The sequence below is a fragment of the Mastigoproctus giganteus genome, chromosome 11 (assembly GCF_048544385.1).
Source record: "Mastigoproctus giganteus isolate SK-2022 chromosome 11, ASM4854438v1, whole genome shotgun sequence".
Lineage (NCBI taxonomy): Eukaryota > Metazoa > Arthropoda > Arachnida > Uropygi > Thelyphonidae > Mastigoproctus > Mastigoproctus giganteus.
Window position 1 is genome coordinate 38,120,521 of NC_143585.1, and position 12,873 is coordinate 38,133,393.

Consider the following 12,873-nt stretch of genomic DNA (forward strand, 5'->3'; position numbering starts at 1 on the left):
TATAGATTGTATATTCTCTGTGAGTTGAAAGATAGATGTTGATTGGTTGCAGCACATATTCAGATTGGTTTGAAAGAGAGAGGTGGAATTACAGAAACCAATTCAGACGAACACTGCTCATGGAAGTATCTATAGAAAAGGCAAGCATCAGAAACGGATATATGTGAGATAGAGAGTGGAGAGACTTTGTAGGAGATGAGTCATTATTAACTTAACTACTCTCTTTTGGAGTCTATAACCCATAAAGAGGTTATAGTGACACCGCCCCCAGATGTGGGAACAATATTCCATTATAGGGTAGATTTGAGAATTAGGAGAGAATTATAGAAGCCAATTCTGAAGAACAGTGCTTATGGAAGCATATCTAGAAAAGATATGCAATAGAAACAGTCTGTGAGATGGAGAAATGTTGTAAAAGATGAGTCATTAATTAACTTAACTACCCTCTTTTGAAGAGGGTAGCCTGGAGAGGTTATGGGGACACTGCCCAGATGTGGTAACAATATTCCATGGTAGGGAAGATTTGTAGAATGAACAGCTGGTGTTACTTTTCTAAACAGCTGCAACAGCTGGTTTGTTGCTGCTGTTTAGAAAAGTAACACCAAGGGCAAAAGAAAACCTTTTTTTTTTTTAGATGCTCTGTTACAAATCTTAAATTTCAGGAATGAACTCACTTCACAGAATTCACCTTTAAGGGAAACTCACTTGTGAAAGGGTTAATAATAGAATTGTTCCTTATAAGTGTCGTCTCTTCTTAAAATTTTCTTTAAATTTCTACTTACAATTGGTGATCATTTAATGGACAGAAATTCTGACATAAAAATATTTATTAATTGCTTATATGATTTAAAAATATATAGTAATATTAATGTTTGAATTATAAAAAGTAATTAAAATATTTAATTCCTACTTAATTTTACAAAAACTGCTGAGCAACTGTTTATGTTCGTACATTTTTTTTCTCTCAGTATGTTTTATATATTTCTATGTGATAATTTAAAAATTGCATATAATATTTGCATTAATAGATGTGGAAAGAAGCTTCAAGCTGTTCAAATACCAGTGCACAGAAAAGTTCAGTTGCTTTTGCAGTGTGAGAGGTATGATTTTTAATGATTTGCCTGATTTTTAATTTTTAATCAAAAGTTTCAAAATCAAAAACTATTAGTTTTCTTCAAATAGTATATGCCTCCTGGTTTTTGTGTTCCACTTTAAAATAAAAATTCCACCGGCAATTTTGATTGAAAAATTTTTTAATCAAAATTGGGGAAAGAAACAGAGGGTGTCCCAGAAAGAGATGGATCAAACAGTACTTTGAAGCGAGTTAATGGTACAGGCTTCATAAGCCTTAACATCCACTAAGTACAAGGAGAAGATCAAAATTTTTCCTTTATCAAATGTTTAAAATTTATCTATGCATTTTATTTATTGATATTAGTTTTTTTTTTTTTTTTTATGAAAACCCCAAACACGAGAGGTATTGAAACCTATAGTACTTAATACTGTGCTTGGATTGGAGGTTGAGAAGATGAAAGACGATATTTGTTGACATTAGACTTGAAATTCTGTAGACTGCAATTTTCAGGAAATACATATGAAGGCAGGTTGTTCCAGAATACGGCAGTTGAATGAATAAACGAGAAAGATGAAAAGTTGGTTCTGTAAGTTTGAAGTTGGACAGTAAATGGATGTTGGCTGGTAGCAGCACGTGTTCGGACTGTTTTGAAAGAGAGAGAGAGAGAGAGAGAGCAGGAATTATAGAAGCCAATTCAGAAAAACAGTGCCCATGGAAGAATCTGTAGAAAAGGCATGCAGCAGAAAGAGTATGTCTATGAGACAGTGAGTGGAGAGACTCTGTTACAGAGGAGTAATTAATTAAACTAACTGCCCTCTTCTGAATGGAATCAAGAAGCCTGAGAGAGATTTTGGAGGCCACCACTCCAGATGTTGGAACAATATTCCATGGTAGGGCAGATTTGCCATTTGTACAGAGTGAACAACTGTTTGGAAGAAAAGTAACGCTGAGAGCGAAAGAAAAAACCAAGTTTTTTAGATGCAGAGGAAGCAATATTTGTAATTTGCTTGTTCGGAGTGTCACAAAAGATAAACATAGGAGCAGAAGAATCCTTTTTGCGAGATATAAGACAAGACTGAGTTTAGAAGGATTGAAATCAACTAAGTTGTCTTTGCCCCACTGGAGAATTACCTGGAGATCGGCATTTAAGGAATTGGTAGCAGATAATCGAGAAGTTGAAGCTCATAGAGCAGGGCAAGGTTTCTCAAAATGGAAAGTGGAAAGCAATGTGCTATCATCGGCAAAACTATGGATAGGATTTCATGGAAGAAGGTCATTAATATACAAGAGGAAAATAACTGAACCTTGGGAGATGGTAGATGGCTCTCTGTCATCTAACTTCTCCAGCATTAGTGGATAAGTTAGAAAACAGAGAGCCATCTACCATCACCCTTAATGAGCTATCAGAGAAAAAAAAACTGGATAACCAATTACAAAAAACAGTTGGCAAACCATAAGATGGAAGCTTGTTTAGAAGACCTTTATGCCAAACACGATTGAAGGCTTTTGAGATGTCAAGAGCAACTGCTTGTGCTTCACCAAACTTTTCCATTGAATTTGTCCATAAATGGGTAACATAAGCCAGAATATCACCAGTGGATTGACACTGACGGAATCCATACTGGTGATCGTTGATCAGACGGAGGGTTTCTAGATTTAGAGTTGGTGGTTAATTGATTTCTCCATTACTTTAGAAAGAGTAGAAGTAATTGCAATGGGACAATAATTGGATGGGAGGGATTTGTTACCGTTTTTAGGAACTGGCTGGATATGAGCAAATTTCCAAGCAGAAGGAAAAACACCTTAAGAATAAGAAAGTGAAAAAGGTGGCAAAGAACAGGAGTAAGTTCAGGAGCATAGGTTTTGAGGCCGACCATTCTAGCCAGGTGGGTAAAGTGCCTGCCTGGTAATCCAAAGGTCACGGGTTCAAATCCCACCTTGGGGCTTGAATTAGAGCTGTACAAAAACCTTGGGAAGTGCATTATGGCCACAGAAGCCGATGCGCCAACAACTAACAAAAAAAAAACAGGGTTTGAAAACTAATGGAGAAATACCATCAGGACCTAGAGCTTTCTTAACATCAAGATTTGTCAAAATCCTTTTGACGGAAGACCACAGGAGGCATTGAATGGAGAGGTCTAGGAATGGTGGGGGGTGTTTTACCAAGATCATTAATACATGAGTTGGAAGAAAAATGGGATGCTAACAGGTCAGCTTTATCTTTGGCTGAAGTGACATCAGAACCATCTTGTTTTGACAGAGGTAGGAGCAGAGATGAGCAAAAGTCACGGCCAGTAGCTTTGGCAAGAGACCAGAATGCTTGGCTACCATTAGAGCAAGAAGCAAGTTTTCTACTCTTAGCCTGTTCAAAATCTAGTTTGGACTTATTAATAACTGCTTTACAATCATTGCAAGCTTTGATGTAGGCAGAAAATGAAACCGAAGAATTGGAAACAAGCCAATTATGATATTCAACATTCTTCTCTTGAACAGCCTTAGCACATTTATTGGAAAACCAAGGTTTAGATAAAGGACAAGATTTTAAAGTGGAGTGTGGAATAAAGGATTCCATTCCTACAAAAATAATTTCACTGACCCGATCTGAGCAAACATTGACATCAGAAGTTTTGAAACAGTAATCTGACCAAGGAAAAGAAATCTCACAGGTCATCCCATTTTACATTCTTGTAATGCCAAACAACAAGAGGTTGGGAATAGCCATGAGATAAAGGCTCCATTGGAGAAGAGATAATCACCAAGTTGTGATCTGAGGTGCCTAAAGGACCACTCACTTCGACTGTGTACTTGGAAGGGTTGTTTTTGAGAAAAAGATCAAGCATGTTTGGCTGTATGGTTAGGATTGTCTGGTATCCTTGTAGGTAAATGAACAATCTGTGCAAGATCATTAGTAATTGCAAATGCCTCAGCATTCTGTATCCTGAAAAAGGCCTCTGAGGTTGGGCAAATTCATATTTTAGCAATAAATAGACTCATACACCAACCATGAAAATATAAGTATTTTACTGTAACTAAAATATTTACAAAAACTGCTATTATATTAAATTAAATTATGTACAGTGTAAAAAAAAAAAAAAAAAAAAAAACATTAAAACTATGATGAAATCCTTGTGATAAAATACACTAAAATAAATCGGATTAAAAGCGATAAAAATCTGGAACTTTCGGAAGCATCAGCTTCCTTCCTCAGCAGTATAGTAACAAAACTTCCTGCAGCACGTCCTTATATAACAGGCTCACGGTACTTATACACGTGGTTCAGTCGGCGCATGGTCTGAACTGGAAGCGGAAACAGCTCGGGAATGTGTCAAGCAAACCCGTTCATCCGTACTTAGGATGATAGTTTCAAACAGAGGATGCATACGCATACCTCTGTCCCTATTCATAATATTGTGGTCGGATGAACAGATTCGTAGGCTCTCAGGCCATTTACAGTTCCAGAACCCATGTGCTCGATCCACAATAGCTTCCAGTTCAGACCATGCGCCGACTGAACCACGTGTATAAGTACCGTGAGCCTGTTATATAAGGACGTGCTGCAGGAAGTTTTGTTACTGCTGAGGAATGAAGCCAATGCTTCCAAAAGCTCCAGATTTTTATCGTTTTTATCGCTTTTAATCTGGTTTATTTTAATATATTTTATCGCAAGGATTTCATCATAGTTTTTTTTTTTTTTTTACAATGTACATAATTTAATTTAATATAATAACAGTTTTTGTAAATATTTATTTTATTTTATTTGTAAATATTTTAGTTACAGTAAAATACTTATATTTTCATGGTTGGTGTATGAGTCTATTTATTGCTAAAATATAAAAAATGCCTCAGCATCTCGACCTGCTGGGTTGGTGTGACTAGAAAACAGAAACCAGCTGGAGTTGTGAACAATAAAATCACTAAGGAAAATTATCTCACTGTTAGGAAAGTTGGACTGGAGAAAGTCAAGTTGCAAAGAGAGGAAATCAAAGAGCTCCAAGTGATTAGTGGAGTTGGGAGAACGGTATAGACAACAGATGCATTTGACCGAATGAGATAGAGATTTTAAGCCAGAGAAGGTCGAAAAGAGGAGATTCCAAATTACTTGTGCATATGTCTGTTCCGATATTCCCTGTCTTTGACAAGGAATATCGGAACAGACATATGCACAAGTACCACCTTTGGGGTAAAAGGAATCATATAGTGGAAATGCAACATGTGGGCAACTTAGATGAGCAGTAGTTGAATCAACCGATAACTGAGATTTTGTCAAAAAAGTACATGGAGTTTGGCAGACTTCAAGTGGAAATGAACTAGGAAGCGATTGGGAGATTGAGATCTCTTCGCAGATAAGCTTACTCTATTAGTTTGACAATTCATGGTGCTTTCAATAGTAAGAAAAAGTGCGTGGGGACGTGCTGTATGAAATAATGAAATTTTTGGATATGACATACAAATGGTAAGAATATACCCAGATCCTTGACATATGGCCTCGACAATGCCCCCTGCATACACACTATTCAAAATACCTTCAGTCACTATCTGGCAGAGTAGAGGTAGCAAGATTATACACTAGCTGATCCAGAAGCCTCCTAAAGAGTTACCAGTAGGTTTGGTCTGGTGTACTAACTAGCTGCCAGCCTGCGAACACCGTTTTAGAGCTGTACCCTCGAAATGTAGAGAAGATTGGATCTCATCATGATGTTCATCATAACTTCAAAAGTCATCAGTCATACTGCATGATGGAAGAGATGGGGGGGGGGTTAATCAGAACTTAGCACTGGAGACTAAACATGGGTTTCACCACTTAAAGTCTCCAGTAAGCAAAGTGGTGGTATTGCACCGGTGATGAGTCATTCCTTCATGTGGTGTGGGTACCACATGAAGGAATGGGTGGTCACGCACAGTGCTTGTGCATGGAGGTTATTACTAAGAGTCCCACTATTGTGAAGATGCAAGCAGAGGATTTGGCTGTCACAGACTGTCCGAGCTTCGCCGAAATTGGGTCCACTTGGCTTGAAATGTCACCCAAATATCAGTTCTGTCAGCATTTTAGACTCCCAGGTAGCAAGTACAGCTTGTCTGTTATATCTGAGAGAATATCTGTGACAACCGCAAGGACAAGTATATCATGATTCAAATCTTTTATACCTGGTGGGTGCACAGGGTATAAAATTTCATAAAATTGCATTGCATTACATTTCAATCCAGGAAAAAAGAAGTTAGTTTCTTCATACAAATCAATAGTGAGATTGCATTTGGAGTATCATATTCAGGTTTGGAGGCTGCATTTGAGAAAAGACATTGACCTTTTTCAAATAACCAAAGATAGACTTCTCATTTAGTACAAATATCAAAGAGACATCCATATGAGGAAAAATTACAGAGGTGTTGGTTAGAGAGCTTAGAAACAGTATCTCTGAGGGGATCTGATTGAGGTGTGCAAGACATTGAAAGGATTTAATTTTTATGTTAAAGTGGAATATAAAAACCAGGAGCCATATACTATTTGAAGGAAACTAATAGACTGAACCTCAGGAAGGGGTTCCCCCATCCAATGCAGCACCATCATCATCTTTGTATCTTATGGCTTGTTCTAATACTATTATCATTCATTTTTGCTTTAAAAATCTGTTAACCCCTTCCCCTACATTCTTTCTAACTACTCATACTTAGGTTTGTTCCATTTGCTTTTATTTGGATAGTTTATAGTAATTTATATACAGGGTGTCTCAAAAATATTGGTACAAACGTTTAGGGGAGGTAGGTAACATCTAAAGGAATGTAAATCGCATAGGAACCCATAACTGGAAACATCATGTGAAAGTAGTAGCAGAGGCACAAGAAGCAGAAATGACACAAGACAGTAATTAGTGGCAAACATTTATTTGACATAATATTAACACTGGAGCACGAGATGGGTGCATTTCATGATGTTACAACAGATGCTCGAAGGTTCCACCATGAGATGCAATGCATGCGTGACACCGACGCAGCATAGATTGGCGGAACGGTCGAACACACCTGGAGTTTCTTTGACAGTGGCAGCAGCGCAGACGAGTCTCGCCACGAGATTCATACACTATAGATTTGAGGGCCCCCCCACAGAAATAAATCAAGGCTCGATAAATCAGGTGAGCTTGGGGGCCAGGCAATGGGCCCATCATGGCCAATCCATCGATGCCCAAAATGCCTGCTCAAATGGTCACGAGCATACCTTCCATAATGGGTAGGTGCCCCGTCATGTTGAAACCAAATGTTGCGTCTCACATTTGCTGGAACATCGTCAAGTAACCCTGGTAGAACTTGTTCAAGAAAGATCCGATATTTAGCAGAGTTCATGCAGGATGGTAACAGGTATGGGCCAACTAAGCAGTCACCGACCATACCTGCCCCCACATTTATTGCGAAGCGATGTTGTGCCACATGGGGGCGCACACCGTGTGGGCCCTCTGCTAATTCATACACTCGGTGCATGTCTGCCAGCTCACAGTTCATACCTAGCTGCTAATGCGCCAATAAAATCGAAATCAAATCAAAATCAAATCACAGTTCATATATTGATGCATGCTCTTCGTGCGCCAACTACTGCTTAAATGAGTAAACCAGAAATTTTCCCCCTCGCAAACTGATGAACAGCGCCATGTACCGACTTATGGTGACGTTTCCAGTTATGGGTTCCTATGTGATTCACATTCCTTTAGATGTTACCTACCGCCCCTAAACGTTTGTCCCAATATTTTTGAGACACCCTCTATATGTGTGTGTGTGTGTGTGTGTGTGTATATATATATATATTTATTTATTAATTTATTGCAGAACTGATGATCTTCTTGCAAAAAGTACTGAGCGAGTAGCTGGTCATACTCCATATTCTTTAGGACAGGTAACAAAAATTTTTTCTTTTTTTTTTTTTGTACACGTATGGCATAGCCATATATGAATAACTTTTGTCTAAAATGATTTTATAGGTCAATAATTTTAATATTAATAATTTTCCTACTTTGTAGTCTAAGTGGTTAAATGGATTAATTTTCACACCTAATTTTCGCAACTTTAGATTTTATCTGAGTACTGCATACATGTCTGTATGCCTCATTTTAGGAAAGATGTGGTTCTTGTAAGGAAAACTTTATTCCTGCAAATTGTAATGTCTGGAGATAGTCACTTGCGAGGCGATTTGATTGAATTGTTTAAGGCTTTGAATGGATTGAGTAAGCTCAATGCTAATAGCATCCTTCCTTTTACTTGGACAACACACGTGACAGGGCATAAATTTAAATTAAGGATGGTTGTAGGATAACCATGTGGAAATTTGTTTTCAGACTTCTAACTTCCATCTGGTGTTGTGGAAGTAGGTAGTTTGAATAAATTCAAAGAATTAGACAAATTATTAGAGCATTTGGACAGGTGTTTTTTTTTTTTTTTTTTTGTGTGTGTGTATGCCGTATTATGTATTATTAACTTAGATCAATTGCCACTGCTGCCACTAACACTAAAATACCATGTATAAATATTTCTGGTTGATTTTTTTTTTTTTTTTAGTCACAGTGGTAGTTAATTAAAAATAAATAAATAAACAACATTCATAACAGACATGGTTACACGGAGTTATTTTTAAGTCTGGAACTTTTTGCAGCTTTTACTGTATATATATATAAAATCCTTTGTTTCCCAAAATAAACTAAATTCAAAATGGCAATACCCTTGGATAGTAAAACAGTTCACAGTACTATAGGATTGCATGGGTATTTCAATGTAGTAGTTGTTTCAAATCAAATATTTGAAATCTAATGCAGTTAATATCTATACCTACATAGGATTTCAATCATGGAGAGACTTCCTGCTCTCATTAAAGACAAAACACCAAGTACATGATGCTAAGGCTTGGATATGTGTTCAATTTAGAGACAAGCACTGTTATCTACTGTTCTGCTTAAGTAAGCAGGTAATAGTATTTGTCTCTAACTTGAACATACGAGTAAGCCCAAGCTTTAACTCTCAGTTCTTGATGCTCAGTCTTCAGTGAGAACAGAATGTCTTTCAAAATTCATATGCAGTTAAAGCATACGAATTTTGGTTTTATTCCATCTACTGCATTGAAATACTACTGCAGTCTTATAGTATTGTACAATGTAAGGCAGTTATAAACATCTGCATTCTAGGGATTAAAGGTAAACTTAGTTTCATTTTTAAATGGAAATTTTACTTTCATATGTTTCCTAATAGAGACCACCATCCAGCTGATGAGGAGTCAGTAAGTTTCAAAACAGCTATCCTTGTAGTGCTTGAAATTTAAAATTTTAAAAGTATACCAGATTCATCTATTCTAATGATGCTATTCAGTTTAAAAAGCTATTAGCAACTTAGGCAGAATCTGGGATAAAAGTATGTCTCTAAGTTGGATATAAGCTCAAGCCTTAGCACCAAGGACTCAGCACTTGGCCTTCATTGAGAGCAGAAAGTTTCTCCATGATCAAAATCAAATGCAGGTAAACTGTATGAATTTTGGTTTCATTCATAACAGAAAATTAAATTACTTAAACCTTAAATAACTCATAAACAAGCCATGCAATCTTTCAAAATTATTGAAAAATTCAGCAAAGATTTCCCTAAACAAGTTGGGTATATCTCTCTCTTTCTCTGCCAAAATTATCATCTCTTCATAGATGACAGTTTAGATTCTCAATTGTCTGGGATTGGCACAAGTGATTAGTCAGCCACAACTGGAAGTTGACTGATCACCAACTTTGCTTGATGGCATTTTCCAGGATAGGTCTCAGAAATTGAGATTGGCAGATCCATTGAAGAGTGTCAATTAAGAAAAATTAGTGTATTTTTTTTTTTTTTTTAATTGCATACTTGTGCACTTAACCAGATACACATTCATGCAGTAGAATCATCCCTTCTGCCTACTGCCAGAGCAGTGTTAGACTATTTTCAGGTGCCATAAATTGCTATTGATCAGGTTTCTTTTGAATGGAGTAACAGTTGGCATTCATAGATAATGCAACATATTCTCATCTAGCTCATTTAATTGAAAAGATTGCTTCCTTGTATGACAGCTTTTTCACCCTTTCCTTGGTTCTAGCTTATCTTCTATTGTAAAAGGATTCCTCTGTGACAGTATAGTGATTTCCCACTTGTTGCTCATTTGGCTCTCCAAATGAGCAAAAAGTGGGAAACCCCAAGGGCTCATCTGGTGAGTGTGGGCTTGGCAAAACCAGGGTCCTAAGCTGGATATCATCATTATTCGCTTTCTTGGTGATTCCCTTCTACTTCTGACTCTCTCTCTCTCAGGGTAATGCGGGGATTTTTTTTTTTTTTTCTTTGGCTGGTGCAGCATAAGCCTCAGGCTTCCTTGCACCATATGGCTAATAATAAACTTCTCATTTTAGACTAATGGAATTTTTAAACCTCTTCAGCTGGAGCTGCAGTTTAATCAATCTGCAACAGCAAGAGTATATTATCTCTGTTAGTTATTTCTGATATTTTTTACCTGAAAAAATATCTTCATATTTTTCAGGTAAATTAAAACCTGAAATTCAAATTTCAAGTATGAAGATATGAACAACAATCAATCAACTAAAAGAGAAGATTAATGCTGAAATATGATTTGTGTTATCAAGATGAGAACTTACACCTACTGCATACATTTAAGGTTTCTTTAGCAAGGAAAATTTTAAATTGCACCCATCCAGAAGGTAGAGATGCCTAACAACTTACTGTCTCTAATAATCTAACACAAATGCACTGATGTAATATATTATGTAAGGTTAGGGTTATAGATAACTCTATCCACTTACTCAAAATATTAAAATTTTCCTTGCTAAAGTTGGAGTTGAGGACATTAAATCCCCCAAAATAAATTAAGTTGTTAAAAGTCAAGAATTCAGGAAAGAAAGTTAAAATGCTCAGAGTAATTATATAAAGCTTTACCCTTCTTCTTCTCTCCTCAAAAAAAATAAATAAATAAGGCATTTAAACACTGATATACAGGATAGTTGGTTTGATTTTGGTTCGGTAAACACAACACATGACAGAGATAAAAGTTCTCAATAGTTAATTGTACCTTCTAGTTGTATTCCACATAAAATACTAAAATTCTTATAATATTAACATTTTACTAATAATCCAAAGATGAGTATATTTCAGAACTTACTGACTATTTTCCTCCTTATAATAGGTTTCCTTGGAATATCTTTATGCAGCCGCTGGACTGCTAGATGAGGGAGAAGATCATGATGGGTCTGTGTCATCTGGTTCTAGTCCATTGTCTGCAACTTTAGGAGGTGCTGCTAGTTTTCACCAAAGGGAACAAAGCTTAGCAGCTGCAGGACTTGACATTCATTCTTGTCTTCACTTCTTGTTGGACCTATATAGTCAATGGTTATCTCCACAGGATTGTCCCAAGACACCATTGACTTTACTAACTGAAGTTGCTAGATCTGTAAGTGCTAAACTACAAAAAATATACTAGGAGCAGTTAGAAGGTCTTTATATACTGTCCAAAGCTCTGAATAGAAATGGGAGTTGCTTCTCAGCATCACACACATTTGCTACCATCTTTGCTAGTTTACTTTAGCAAAGATGGTAGTTAGACAGAGTGTTCTATTTGTGTGTGTGCGTGCTACAATATTTAGATTATTGAAAGTCATCCTCAGTACCATAACATATCCCTGAAGTAGAACAGTCATAAATAACTTTTGAATTTTACTAAATGCTGTTGTGTTCAAAAAAAAAAAAAAAAAACACTGTTGTAGTGCTTATCTACTAGAAGTATGCAGTGGTGCATTTTCCCAAAGAAGGATGAATGGGTTGTCTCCTTAATAGATGCAATTAATCTACTGCCTATAAAATTTTTGGGACACATGCTTTTATTCTTGATTTCATCTCTAGGACTACCATCATTTGTAGACTATATGGAAAATATTGTCTTGAAAAAACAGTGCTCTGAAAAAATACCAGCAGTGTTTCTATTTTGTTGATCTTACTCAGATCACATTTCCTTTCCCCATCCATTCATAATTCATTTATTTCAGCTGGTTTCAGAAATATCTATTAGAAGTATGCAGTTTTGGAGCTTCTGATAGGCTGCACGTTCATTTAAAAAAAATTAATATATAATTCCTGCTAAACAACAGCATTATGTGTAAATTTAAACTGATCTGGGCAGCACAGCCAGAGAATTTATGATTTCTATGCTGTGCATTCATAAGTACATTACATTACTAGCAAATGGTTTTTGGCACAGTGAGTTCAAGCACTGATATTCCCACAGTGTTTTCCATATAGTCATTCTGGTTTTGGTAAAAGAGCTTCACAAGGAGTACTTGATCTTTCAGTAGCAGGCCTACTCTTTAAGAGAAGCCCTTTGTTTCTAGTCATTACAATAATCTAGAAATGGTATTGATAATGCTTACTAATAAGATGTTAGTTTGAAATTTTCTTATAGCACATGTCAGCTGTCTTAATTAACTTTTAGGTGATTGTGTGAAAGCTCATTGGCACCTAGGAGCCACTTTGAGTCTGTCCAACAGAGATTTCTCAAAATTTTTTTAAGAGAAACCCTTTCCTTTTCAGTCAATCTAGAAATGGTACTGATAATGCTTACAATAAGATTATTTTATTTAGTTTGAAATTTTCTTATAGCATGTGTCAGCCATCTTAATTAACTTTTTGGCTTTTTTTTTTTTTTAAATGCTCATTGGTACCTGGCAGCCACTTTGACTCTGTTCATTGGAGATTTCTCAAATTTTTAATAAGAAAAAGCAGTTGTCAGAGGGTATTATGAGTTTTACCTG

The 12,873-nt window shown here is 36.4% G+C and overlaps 1 protein-coding gene across 1 annotated transcript in view; it reads left to right on the plus strand.

Annotated features, from left to right (window-relative positions):
- htt (huntingtin) overlaps window positions 1-12,873 on the plus strand; it is a 688,215-nt gene that overhangs the window by 544,496 nt on the left and 130,846 nt on the right. The window contains exons 46-48 of the mRNA XM_090385445.1: window positions 1,029-1,100; window positions 7,889-7,955; window positions 11,256-11,519. Coding sequence (XP_090241571.1) covers window positions 1,029-1,100; window positions 7,889-7,955; window positions 11,256-11,519 — 403 coding nt within the window. The remainder of the gene's footprint in view (window positions 1-1,028; window positions 1,101-7,888; window positions 7,956-11,255; window positions 11,520-12,873) is intronic.